The 12,148-nt window shown below is 43.6% G+C and overlaps 1 protein-coding gene across 1 annotated transcript in view; it reads left to right on the top strand.

Annotated features, from left to right (window-relative positions):
* The window catches only part of necab2 (N-terminal EF-hand calcium binding protein 2), a gene marked incomplete at both ends in the record, with an annotated part of 95,167 nt that overhangs the window by 49,459 nt on the left and 33,560 nt on the right, over positions 1-12,148 (top strand). Inside the window, 2 exons of the mRNA XM_079223210.1 lie at positions 3,966-4,102; positions 4,452-4,564. Coding sequence (XP_079079336.1) covers positions 3,966-4,102; positions 4,452-4,564 — 250 coding nt within the window. The remainder of the gene's footprint in view (positions 1-3,965; positions 4,103-4,451; positions 4,565-12,148) is intronic.

The following is a 12,148-nucleotide window of genomic DNA, read 5'->3' as shown; positions in this document are numbered from 1 at the left end:
TGTGTGTGTGTCTAGGTCTGTGTGTGTGTGTTGCTGGGGAACGTTTGCACACATGGTTGCAGAATTTAAAGGTGGATGATAATGAGGAGATGTTTTGTCATTCTTAAGATACATACAAAGCACACACTCACAGGCTCCGTGACCCTGCTCGCGCCATCAATTACTCCTCCCAAAACCTTTTTTTTTTTGCAGATCATCACATCGCCTCCACTCTAATACAAATACAAATAAAAAAAAAAAACGATGGCTACAAACAGTGGCCACAAAAGCCGGGCCATGAACTTGTACTTTGTACTGAAGGTGCGATACGTTCTGGAGAGCTCTGGCATCAATCTCCACACAGAAATCAGGCACACACACACTCATGCCTCCTACCTTGAACTCTAAAAACACACACCGATCTGAGCGTGCGTACACACACACACACACACACACACACACACACACACTTGCAGATACTAACAATAAGACACACTGTAGGTAATCACCAGGCTGTGTTCGGGGAGCGAGCAGGGAGAGACGGTGTATCTCCTCCCGGGTCACTGATCTGCGTGAATTATAGATCACAGCCTTTTCTATAGCAGATTTTATAGCCGGGCCCATGGGGCAGGCCGGGCAGAGGAAGTGTGGAAGTTAATATACACGCACACACACACACACACACACACACACGCACACACAAACAACAACTCTGCACTTTTCAATCGGTCTTTTGTGGTGTGGATGTTCTGCTGCCGCTCGATCACCAACCAGGCAAAGTGTCCAACTGCACTCGGTTCCTGACTTGACTTGACTTTATTTATTTGATGTGGACATCACAATGGCATTAGAATTCCTAGCATGCATCTATGCACAAAGGAAAAAACTGATGCACTGTGTTGAGTGTATATAGCGAATGCTAATTTTACATTTGGACAGGAGGCTTTTTAAAAAAATGTTTTATATATAATAAAATGTGATAAAATAGAATAAAAAAGAGCCACTGAACCACTGTAGTCCAGTATCAGCTGATAACGCCTTGGGTTCTACTTTATTACCTGATTTTGAGGTCCTGTCTTATGGAGGACCCTTGTGTAGACATTTTAATAATATATATAATAATGTTTTGGTCTATCATTCCTAATTGCCTTTCTGAAGACTAAAAATCCTGTGGTATAAATTGGTCAGAGTGTGAGGAATAGATGGTACACATGGTGCACTGCCCAGCAGTTTGTCCCGTCGGCTGCAGGCCACGGTCAAACCCTTGGGCCACCATTGTTCATACTCATTAGTGTATTAGTTGGTATTGCAGGGCTTTTCCCACTATGAAAATTGGGCACAACTGGCCAATAACTGTGGAATGCTGGTACTACTTTTGGATCGCTCGTTTAAAAAAATACCCCACAAATTGCCTGAAATCTAAAAAGAAGTATTCAGCTTCCAGATTTCCCAACAGCACGTATTTTGAAGTGTATATTTGTCTGTCCAATTTTCCCTATTTGAGCCCACACATACTCCCATTTTACTTAAAACAAGTGAATTTCCTTTCGAATCTGTGCAGGGTTCAACAGAGATATCGTAGTATTTGCCCAGCCAGCTGATTCAGTCAGTGTAAACCCATACTTTAAATATATCACTACTCTAAAGGACACAGCGTCACACCCACACGTAGGGTAACACGCACAGCACATTACGGTGACAACGGCATCAATATCCACAAGGACAGAAATAATATTTTCTCCTATAAAGCAGCTTTGCAGTTACCAAAAGAGTTCCACCTGAGAGAATTCCTCTTCTTTGTTTGTTTCAGTATTGTTTTTGAATAAATGTTGGTGCTTAATCTGCATAACTCTGTCAAGAAAACACATCAGCATGCTCAATATGCCAAATAAATGTCATGCTGTCTCCGCATTCTTATTTAATATGCTTATAAGTGCCGATAACGGACTCATAATGGATTAATCATCTCTTCAAGAAAACTGACAACATTCCTATTTATCATTTTATGTTTCCCACTTTGGTACCAAGCCTCAATTCTATAATCGCAGTGATTTCTGTTTTATTACAGAATATGTTCATCTAAGAGGCTAGGATAGTACAGTGAAAAAGGTTAGGGGCCGACGAGAGAGTGTGTGTGTGTGTGTGTGTGTGTGTGTGTGTGTGTGTGTGTGTGTGTGTGTGTGTGTGTGTGTGTGTGTTTTATGCTTGGAGTGGATGCGGTTAAAAGATGACTGGACATCTCCACACACGAGCTGATGAGCATGAGCCTCTATAAAAGTCTGCAGTCTTGAGAGTTTGCGTGTGTGTCCGCGTGTAAAAGCCATCGGCGGTGATAATGGAAGTCAATACGGCCCGTGTGATTCTGCGTCTTGTGGGAGCGCTTGTCTGTGATCAGAGAGTGCTGCAGAGAACGGCTGAGCGCACAGAAACCTTAATTGTCTCCCTGAATCACTGCACTGTGACCTCCGCCGGTTAGGCTGACATGACCGACTGACTCCGCTCTCTGGAGTGCACATGTAGACAATCATGCACTGGCTCTCCGTGTCTCGGGCCTTGAACATGTCTGAGCGACGTGTGAAAGTTGAAGGTTTAGTTTAGTTTATTAAGCGCCAATTGTGAACTTTTTGAGTCGTTCCTCAAAGGAAATTAATTGTTTGTTAAGACCCGGCGCTCGAAGTTTACTTTTTCAAGCTTTCCGTTTTCAGACAGCACGCATGCAATTTACAACGATAACGGTGGTAGATTTTCCACTTTTGGCAATTTGTAGACAGATGCACACTAAAAAAGGCTTCTAACTTCTAGCCAGCAAGAAGAAGAAGAAGAAGAAGAAGAAGAAGAAGAAGAAGAAGAAGAAGAAGAAGAAGAAGAAGAAGAAGAAGAAGAAGAAGCATGTATTCAGGTGGACGTCACTCCACTCTGCCTCCATATATAGCAAAAGGTTGTTTGCTGCTATATGAATGCTCTAACTAGCATACAGAGAGCCTTTAAAGCAAAGGACCAACATGACATAGATGATCTAATCCAGGATATCATTTCTAGACCTGCTGTGCCTATAGTTACGGTTGCTAAGCCGCGATTTGACAGCCCCCGATCTGGGGAAGGCGTCAAAACAGTCAAATCCCTGAATAATTAAAAGGTGGCGGCGATAAGGTCATAAGAGTTAAAGCAGCGAGCTCCAGTCTTATCAGCCGACTCCTCTGACAGTTCACTGTGTTCACAGCTCAGGGACTCGTTGACGCTGTCGCCGGGATGTCATCGCTTCTTCTTTTTTCATTCCCCTCGTTGAGAAAGTGCTCGGGTTAACAAACTTTGAATAGATTTCCTCTCATGTTTTCATTCCAGCAATTTTGAACAGGTCCTTGGAAATGATTGATCACCGACGGGTCAATGTGCGTTGAGCTGAATGATGTTGAATGAACTGCTCAGTGTAGTTGAGGAGTGATTGAAGCTGACAACTGAAGGGTTAATTGATTTGTTTGTTCCTTTGTCAAAGTGCTGTTGTGTCTCATAGGAGAAGGTAACATTTCAGTCTGGCCTTGTGTTATCCCTGCTGAATTTGGAACAATATACAATAAAACCACAAAAACAGCACATTTAATTCCCCAGGGGCCTAAAAAGACTAAAAGCTTTCAAAGGTCCTGCCAGAGAGTCAGGGGACCGAGGAGGGAGAAGTGGAAGAGATCGAGAAGAGGGGAAGACGGCAGGTGTCTATTTTTACTTCTTTTTGCCTTTGGGCATACGGCTGTCCACCTCGAGAAGCCCTTCCACCGTGAAATGGATGCAAGGAAGGAACTCATAGAGATTTGTGCTGGATAATATTTCTCAGAGGAGTGATGGGACACAGTGAGAAGAGCGGTGCTGTGATGTGTTGAGGACGCACAAGCGGACATTTCGTGGAACGTTCGCTATTAAAGCTTCGGTTTACACGGTAAATTGTAAATGACACGCACAAACAAAGTGTTTTTTTTTCTTATTTGTTCGCCCAGGTTTACGAGAGAGGAACCAACGTGGAGCAGTTTGTGACCCGTTTCCTTCTGAAGGAATCAGCCAATCAGATCCAGTCTCTTCTGAGCTCCGTGGAGAGCGCCGTGGACGCTATTGACGAGCAGCACAGCCAATCAGGGTGAGCGTGTGTGTGTGTGTGTGTGTGTGTATGGAAACCCGACAGTATTTCTTTTCAGGTTAAAATGTCACACACACACACACACACGCACACACACACACACACACACACACACACACACACACACACACACACACACACACACACACACACACACAGAAACCATTTTCATAACTCTTTATCTCCCTTATTACTCTTCTTCATTCCCTCTGGATCCTTTCATTCAAATATTTAATTATCCCTCCCGCACTCTTTTTTTCTTTCCTTCAGCCTTCCAAATATCCTTCACTCATCCTCTTATTCTCTATTTTTCTGGTTTTTCATCTTTCTCCCTCGCTCTGTTTTTCAGTCATCTACCTGCCAAGGTGAGTCCACGGATGTCAGAGAGGCGCAACGAGAACACCGTCCCTGACTATCCCCCCAACAACAGAGTCAGCGCCAGAACCATCAACACTGCCTCAGGTGACAAACACACACACACGCACACACACACACACACACACAAACATATTGCAGTACCGCCTCTGAATTCATGGTTAGAGGCCATCCGTCATGCGCTTGTACTGTACTATTGGCCTCATATTCACAATCCTTAGTGACGGGACATCACTCTGGGTGAGCGGAGATAAAACTCTGACTGCCTTTCAGCAGTTATTCATCCACTCTACACACACACACACACACACACACACACACACACACACACACACACACACTATACTTATCCCTACGTAATTTACTGGCACAGGTTTGATGCAGATTTCCTACTGTTGGAGGGAAGAGGGGGGAGGCAGAGGGAGGGAGTCGAAATTGAAGGGACGAGAAGGCTGAGGAGGCAAAGGGAGAAGGTAGAGACTCGGTCGGTTGATATATCTCCGAAAGAGTTAAAGTCAAACCTTTAAGTATCTATTTAAGTCCAGTCAGCACCTAACACTTACATTTTCTGCGATGTAGTGCATTTTTTTTATGAGGTGCACGCGTGCACGTGGGTGTGTTACAGTATCTAAAAAAGACACAAATTGATTTCGACTGGTGATTCTCTTTCAGGGTGTGCAGGACCCTCATTATTCTCGCTCTGCACATTTCTCTCTCTCTCTCTTTCTCCCTCTCTCTCTCTCTCTAACTCTGTTGCTGTCGTGCTCTCTCCACCAGCTGGTATAGTTCACACCGCAGCGCACGCCCGCCTTGACACTCTGCGCCCACTCCAACAAATCGCTCGCTGAAGAAATGACACTTCAAAAGTTGTTGAGATACGGCATCCCTTTAACACAAACTTCACAGAAGAAGAGTCGAACGGGGGAAGCAAACAAAAAATGAAATAAAAGGAAGCCTCAAAGGACACACGTAATCAATCACTGCCCAGATGCTGTTGTTGAGCGGTAAGCGGGCCAGTGTGTCACTTTGTCAATGGACAGCAGGCATGGAAAAGCACTGACACACTGGGATGATGTCACTGATCGCACCATCATGTTATCTGTTGCATGATTTAGAGTTCGTAGGGAAAAAGCCACTGGTATGGCGGCGGTCTCCCTTCACTGTAGGTGTGTTGAAAACCAACTCAATTTAGAAAGCATCTACAAATGTCTATTTATGAATGGAATATAAAGCTGAGCCGAGTGCTGCGTAGCAACAATGGAGTCGTTGTCAACGCCATTATTGATTAAGTGAGTGATCAGTGGAGCAAAGATTGATCTTCTGTGTTTAAATAAACAAAAGTGTTCGACGTTTGGCCCTCACACTTCACTAAATCTGTGACAGAAACCACCAGAGTTTTCTACAGCAGGTCGCAGCATTTCAACTTACTGCACACATTAGGTTTACAAGGGTTGGATGCCTCCATGAGATCAATTGATTTATGGGCTCAGTGATGTAGTTAAGTGAGGAGAGTGTTTCTAACAGTTACCTTGGTTTCTATAAATCGTTTTTTGGTTCATCAGGATGACACACACATTCTAACGTTGCTGTCAGATTGGTTTGGGCCTGATGGCAGTGATGGCCCTTTATTCTCACGCAGCTTTGATACTGACAGCACGCTGCCGCACAACAGTTTACTCTTCTTCCTATATCTCTAAAAATACATCCTCATAACATGAGACGTGCTGCGCTGTGACAAGAGAGTCTTTTATTCACCAGTTTTTGTAGCACCCCGATCCCGCCTGCTCACGTTGGTAGAAATTAAGGGTCTCAACTGTGAAACACAAATAGTCGCAGTGATGTGAAAAGTGTGGTGGAGAAATCATTCATAAATAATAAAATCCAAGGATATGCTGACACGTGTTCATCAGAGCACTCACTTAAGTACATATCAGTATCAGAGGCGCTCGAAATATTTTTAATTCATGAATGATTCGCTAAAATCAGCTGTTTGAGGCATGCGGCAATGTGGAAAATATAATTAGGACCAAAAGTTATATTTACAACCCACGAAAAGCAAGCAGGCTCAGAAACCGTGTCTCTGTATATTGATCTGTGCTCTGAGTCGATACTACGGGCAGCACCACAGCTGTGCACACACACACACTCACACACACACAGACACACACACACACACACACACACACACACACACACACACACACACACACACACACACACACACACAAATACCGCTGTCCATTGTCCTGAAACAACAGATTGGCGACAAGTAACATGTTTCTTGTCCAATAATAGACACATCAAGCTGATGCAGAGGGAGATCAATGAAAAAGAAAAGAGGTACATGATTGGAAGACCAGTCGACTATATAAAGCCTGACTATATCAATTCTAACAGAAATAAATAGGAACACAAGAAATAAACGCAGGGAGAAGAGAATCACTGGATTTCAGCAGACGAAATGTTTGTGTTATTATTGAAAGGTGTTGCACCATAACTTCACTATAAAACCACAGAGTAGGTGTGAATGGATTTTTTTTTTTTGTATTCTACTTATGTTTGAATGTTGAGAAAATCCAAGCCATTGGCTGCTGCTTGTGGCGTCACATGGTTGTTAAAGACATGATTTGTACCCATGTAATTTATTTGACTTAATATCGAACTATTTCTTGAATGGACAAGTACAGAAGAGCCCGATGCTTTACAAACCACATTGTTACACCGATAACGCATCAAGCAGCGTCCTTGATGTGCCGCTTTATGCCCTCAAGCTTTTTTCCTACTGAATTATTGATTAACCTGTCTTTGGGAAAGAATAAAGAAAGACACTTTCTTTGTAGTCCGGTAGTCTCTCTTTCTCTCTCTCTCTCTCTCTCTCTCTCTCTCTCTCTCTCTCTCTCTCTCTCTCTTTCGCTTTCTTTCTCTCTCCAGGATATGAGGCCCTTGACCCTGATCCAGATCCAGATGTGTTTATAGAGAGATATGAGCAAGAGATGACAAAGCAGTCCAATAAAACCAGACCAAAGTGGTGCCGGCTATTAAAGTAGTACGCACTCAAAAAAGAGTACTGCATATGATTGTGTGATATCCTGATACAGTCAAACTAAACATACATGGTCTTCTGTATTTCAAACCTTTCTTCTTATATTCAAAAGTACCAAGTTCACCTGAATGAACAAAATAAAAGTAAAACTGTAGATACAAATATCTGAATAAAAAGCTACCCAGTTATTTCTGTGACCTTAAGATCACCTGATATAGACAATACAGCTTTTGCTTTCGACCTGAGTAAAACGTGAATTATTATTTTATTATCAGAGAGCATTGTGGTAAACCAGTGGAGCATCCTCATTAATGAAGAGAGTGGAGTTCTTCTCATTCTTATTGAAAGTGAATGTTCAAAGCCTTGTTCAAAGTGCATATTATATATATTTCCTAATGTATATTGGAAAAAAAATCTTCTCTCATCTGACAACCAATTTCAAAACAGAATTTCAAAAGAGTTTTGCCAAAACAGTGCATGACACTGAAGAATACACAGGTACTGTGGCTCAGCACAAACATCTTGTTTTAATGAGACGGCTGAGCATTGGAAATGTCACAATGAAGAAATGATTGCAAGTTATTTACATTTCATTCTATACACTTTTTGGCAGTATACGTTGCACAAAAAAAATACACTATTGCCCTTCGGCATAAAAAAAAAGACTAAACATGCTGCACGTGACATTCGATGGTTTTGTGTCACGCACGGGAATGATCTGCAGCAACTGAAGAGTATTTTCTCTGTGCTTCGGTTCTTATTCTGCAACGTGGAGAGAAAAAAAAAAAAACGATTCATGTTGGACGACTCGTTGGAAGACGACAGCTCCAAAATGCCAGTCAGTTCTTCCTCTTTCAGAGTCCAATCATCTGAAATACGTATGCTGCCAGTGGTCATTACATTTACAGTCTCACAATAGCCGTTCCTGAGGGGGAACGCAGCTGGTTCGGGAATTGGAACCGAAGCGTTTCCGGTCATCGTGCAGCCTCCACGGTCTGATAAAGACATCTGACCCAAACGGCTGGAGCCTGGTTAATTTCTGCAGCAGATAAGAAAAAATTGTGGTTGTTGTTATCATTTTTTACAGTAAGACAGACTGCTGGGCTCACTGCGCCGTCGGCTTGAGTTTACAGACATGCCACGAAGATTCAGAATAGATGATGAAGGTGTTCATGCAACTCCTTCAGCCCACACGGACTGTAAGGGCATACAAAACAGAGATATGTGGGTTTTAATGGCCGCATATAATACCGATATCATGTTGTTGTTGTTAATGTTTGCATCTGATAAAATACATTAATTAAATCATGAGACCAAGTGAGGCTCAGAATTCATGAACTTAAATGAACATTTATTCAAGACTTGAACTGGTTATGTCTCAAGTCAATACTGAATAAATATCCATAGACCGGCTCTATTAATCTGTTACGATTGCAGAAAACATCTTTCTGTCATTCCCTGGCATATCGGATGAATCGTTCTGAAACCTGGTCAAAGCCTCCTCCTCCACCCCTCTCTCTTCCATGGCTGCTGTCGCCTGTAGAGAAAACTTTGACAGCAGAGAAGCTCGATGTCGTCTGCGCTTTGTCTCAAGTCGGGACGCGCCGATTGATGAATGACTCAAATCCTCTCTCCCGGTCCTGCAGCCCGGCCTCCTCCAATATGCCTGAATTACTCCTGAGTCATTCCTTCCTCCCTCATAGTCCTCCTCCGCCTTACGGCTGCATGAGCTCTAATGAAGTCCCCACCAAGTTGTTCAAACAGCATATAGAGAGAGGTATGTGTGCTATCACTGCGAATCGGTCCGAGTCTTTTTAGTGAGACGGACAGAGAGAAAGGGGGGGAGACGACTGCAAGGGTGAGAAACAAGAGAGCGAGGGGGGAGACCGAGTGAGAGAGCTAAGAATATCCACCACCACCTTTAAGGCCATGTTGTTTGCTGTGTGCAACGCTTCAGTGCACATCTCCTCCGAGTGACACTTTGCCGACGAGTTTTAATTGTAAATGAGCTGCAGTTTATTGTTCAGTGCTCTCTCCGGCACACACGCACCCACAGGCACAGGCCTCGGTGTGTGTGTGTGTGTGTGTCTGTGTGTGTGTGTGTGTGTACTTGTGGAGAGCGTGGATGTAGATTCTTTGACATTATCCATATGTTCCCTTTTTATGTTTCACAGATTTCCCTGCGAGCACTAATTGTCGCTCAGTGAGCCCCCGAGTTACTGATTCAACTGTCGAGCTCTGCGTCGCACACGTCAGCCTCGTGAGTTGGTGGAAAACGTGGCATTTCCAGGCGACTTATTTCAAACGAGGAACCTGTAAAAGGGATCTTAACTATGCACTAGCCAAGTGGAAATGAAGAGAAGAACCAAACTGCATTGTTCTCGTGCTGCACTGGAGGCGTAATTAGAACGAGGTTCATTTAGTTCCAACATATTAGCTACTTCGCTTACAGCAAATGGCCTTTTACTTAATTTTACCCTTAACTCATAACAATACCCGTGTATTGTGTGCGTTCGCGTGTGCACGTCCAGCTGTGCCTGATGTTATGTGACTGAGATGCAGTCAGAAGAGATCGGAGTCACCGTAGGTGTCAAAAACAGTAGCTGGTAACTAGGACTACTGTTTGTTTTTTTTACACTGTTCTAGTAGTGGCTGCCGTTGATTATTATAGTACCATCAGCATGAAATACATCATATTCTGAACCACTGGGATGATGCATTCATCAATGACAGGACATCTAGTGCTGATAAAGCTGGAGATGGTCTTTGGGAGTGGAGCCTGTGAGAGGATACAGTAAATGCTGGCTCACTACTCTATTTAGTGCCATTTAATTCGTTCAGATTAAATATTGTTTTATTTAGCGACGCGCATTGCGGTGATCTGTGGCTGGCATTGCATCAAGTTTGGATCCCACATTTTTGGGTTTTGGACATTGGATGGCATCCCCTGGCAAATAAGTTATTGGCGCCAGTGTGAAGCGATGGAACGGGTTTTGGACAACCCCAACTCAAACCTGTCACCAGACGGAACATTGATATTTGAAGAGGTTACAAAACCTTTGACAGCGTTAAGATAACGTTCTGCAATCGCAATCGAGATAATCTCAATAAATCTCAGCCAAGCAAGCTCCAAGATCAAGTGGAATGGGCAATTCAAAACAGGAAGCAGCTTCACAAAATGATAAAGGCAGTGAGCGATCTGAGAGTTCTCGTCAAAACTAAGCTACAGCTTGCACAACGTAGACTCCAGCATCTGGTGTGGAAGTCTGACCTGTCACAGACCAATATCACCATGCCGACATCTACCTGCTTACGTTTTGACATGCGGCACACAACAATCTAATATCACTGTATTCTAAGTCATTTTGTAAACGAGTCAGTGGTGAATTAAAAAAAGGATTACGGCCTCTAACCATGTGCGAATTAGACCACAAGAAACCGTGTTATTCTCAAAACGACCACAAAAAGTTAAATGTACCCCCAAACTGAGCAAGCAAATAGCATGTCGGTGCTCCTGTGCTACTTGCACGCATTTAAATCAGGCAATATGCAATCATTTAGCTCAGAACTGTCAAAAGTGTCCCATCGACTGACATCAGGGCTGATAGCCACATGCAGATGTGGAGCAGCACCGACTGTCGACGCTTCTGTGCGATGGCTGCAGCTCCTTAGTGAACTAAAAACAAAATACAAAAAAAGTATCTCATAAAGCTCCAATGAGCCCAGGGCTCCTCGACGCGCTTCTGACTCGTTACAATGATTACGTCACAATCTTTGTGTGAATCGGACCTTGAGGCGGTGCCGTCAGCAGCCACTTATGCTAATTATATCCAATAAAACAACAGAAGTAACCCAGGCAGAACAAACAATTGAGAACTGCGGAGTGATAGTGGCACAACCTTTTTTCTCATGATTCATTTGAATACCGCAGCTGACACGGAATGGAAAGTTAAATTGGGTGAACGTGGAATAACTCAAACGGGGTTTAATTGAGGAGAAAGTCTATAGAGACCCCCCTCACCTCGCTGCTAGATTCGAAGGCTGCAATTCCTCACGCACTTTTATAATTGACCGGGACACTTAACTTTTTAAGTCCACCGATATGACCACTGGGCTTTTATCTCCAACTGTCTCCATGGTTACACACTATGGTTTAGTTGATGAGCGTGTGCGAGTGTTTGGGGTGGAGGGAGGTAGCTCCTAATTGACTGGCTGTTAAAGCTTTTAATGAAGAGTGTGCAGCCAACGCTCCAATTAGCTGTGAGGGGTCCATCAGGGGGTGAAAAGAGGATGGCAGCTTAGGAGAGAGGGGAGAGGGAGGAGAAGAGTGAGGAAGAGAGGAAGATAAGGGGACAAGAAGGGGAAGAGGGAAGTGTGAACAACATGTTTTCTCTGAGCTCCTCAGTGTTATCACAGCGTGTCACAGTTGGTTCAGACGCACCAACACCATGTTGTCTCACCGTGTTCTCTGTCTGCGACAAAGAGGACGCTAGATTTTATTTTCTGGACCGGTCCAGACCTCAATTGCGGCAATATCACTCAAATGCGTGATTTATTTGTTCAACGTCATTACTGTGATCGCTCATAGACAACAGAAGGGGGAAATCACACACCTCTGCAATGCCTTT

This window comes from Taurulus bubalis (genome assembly GCF_910589615.1).
Source record: "Taurulus bubalis genome assembly, chromosome: 9".
Taxonomy (NCBI): Eukaryota; Metazoa; Chordata; class Actinopteri; order Perciformes; family Cottidae; genus Taurulus; species Taurulus bubalis.
The sequence above is the reverse complement of the archived record's forward strand: the minus strand, read 5'-3'. Positions and strand labels throughout refer to the sequence as shown.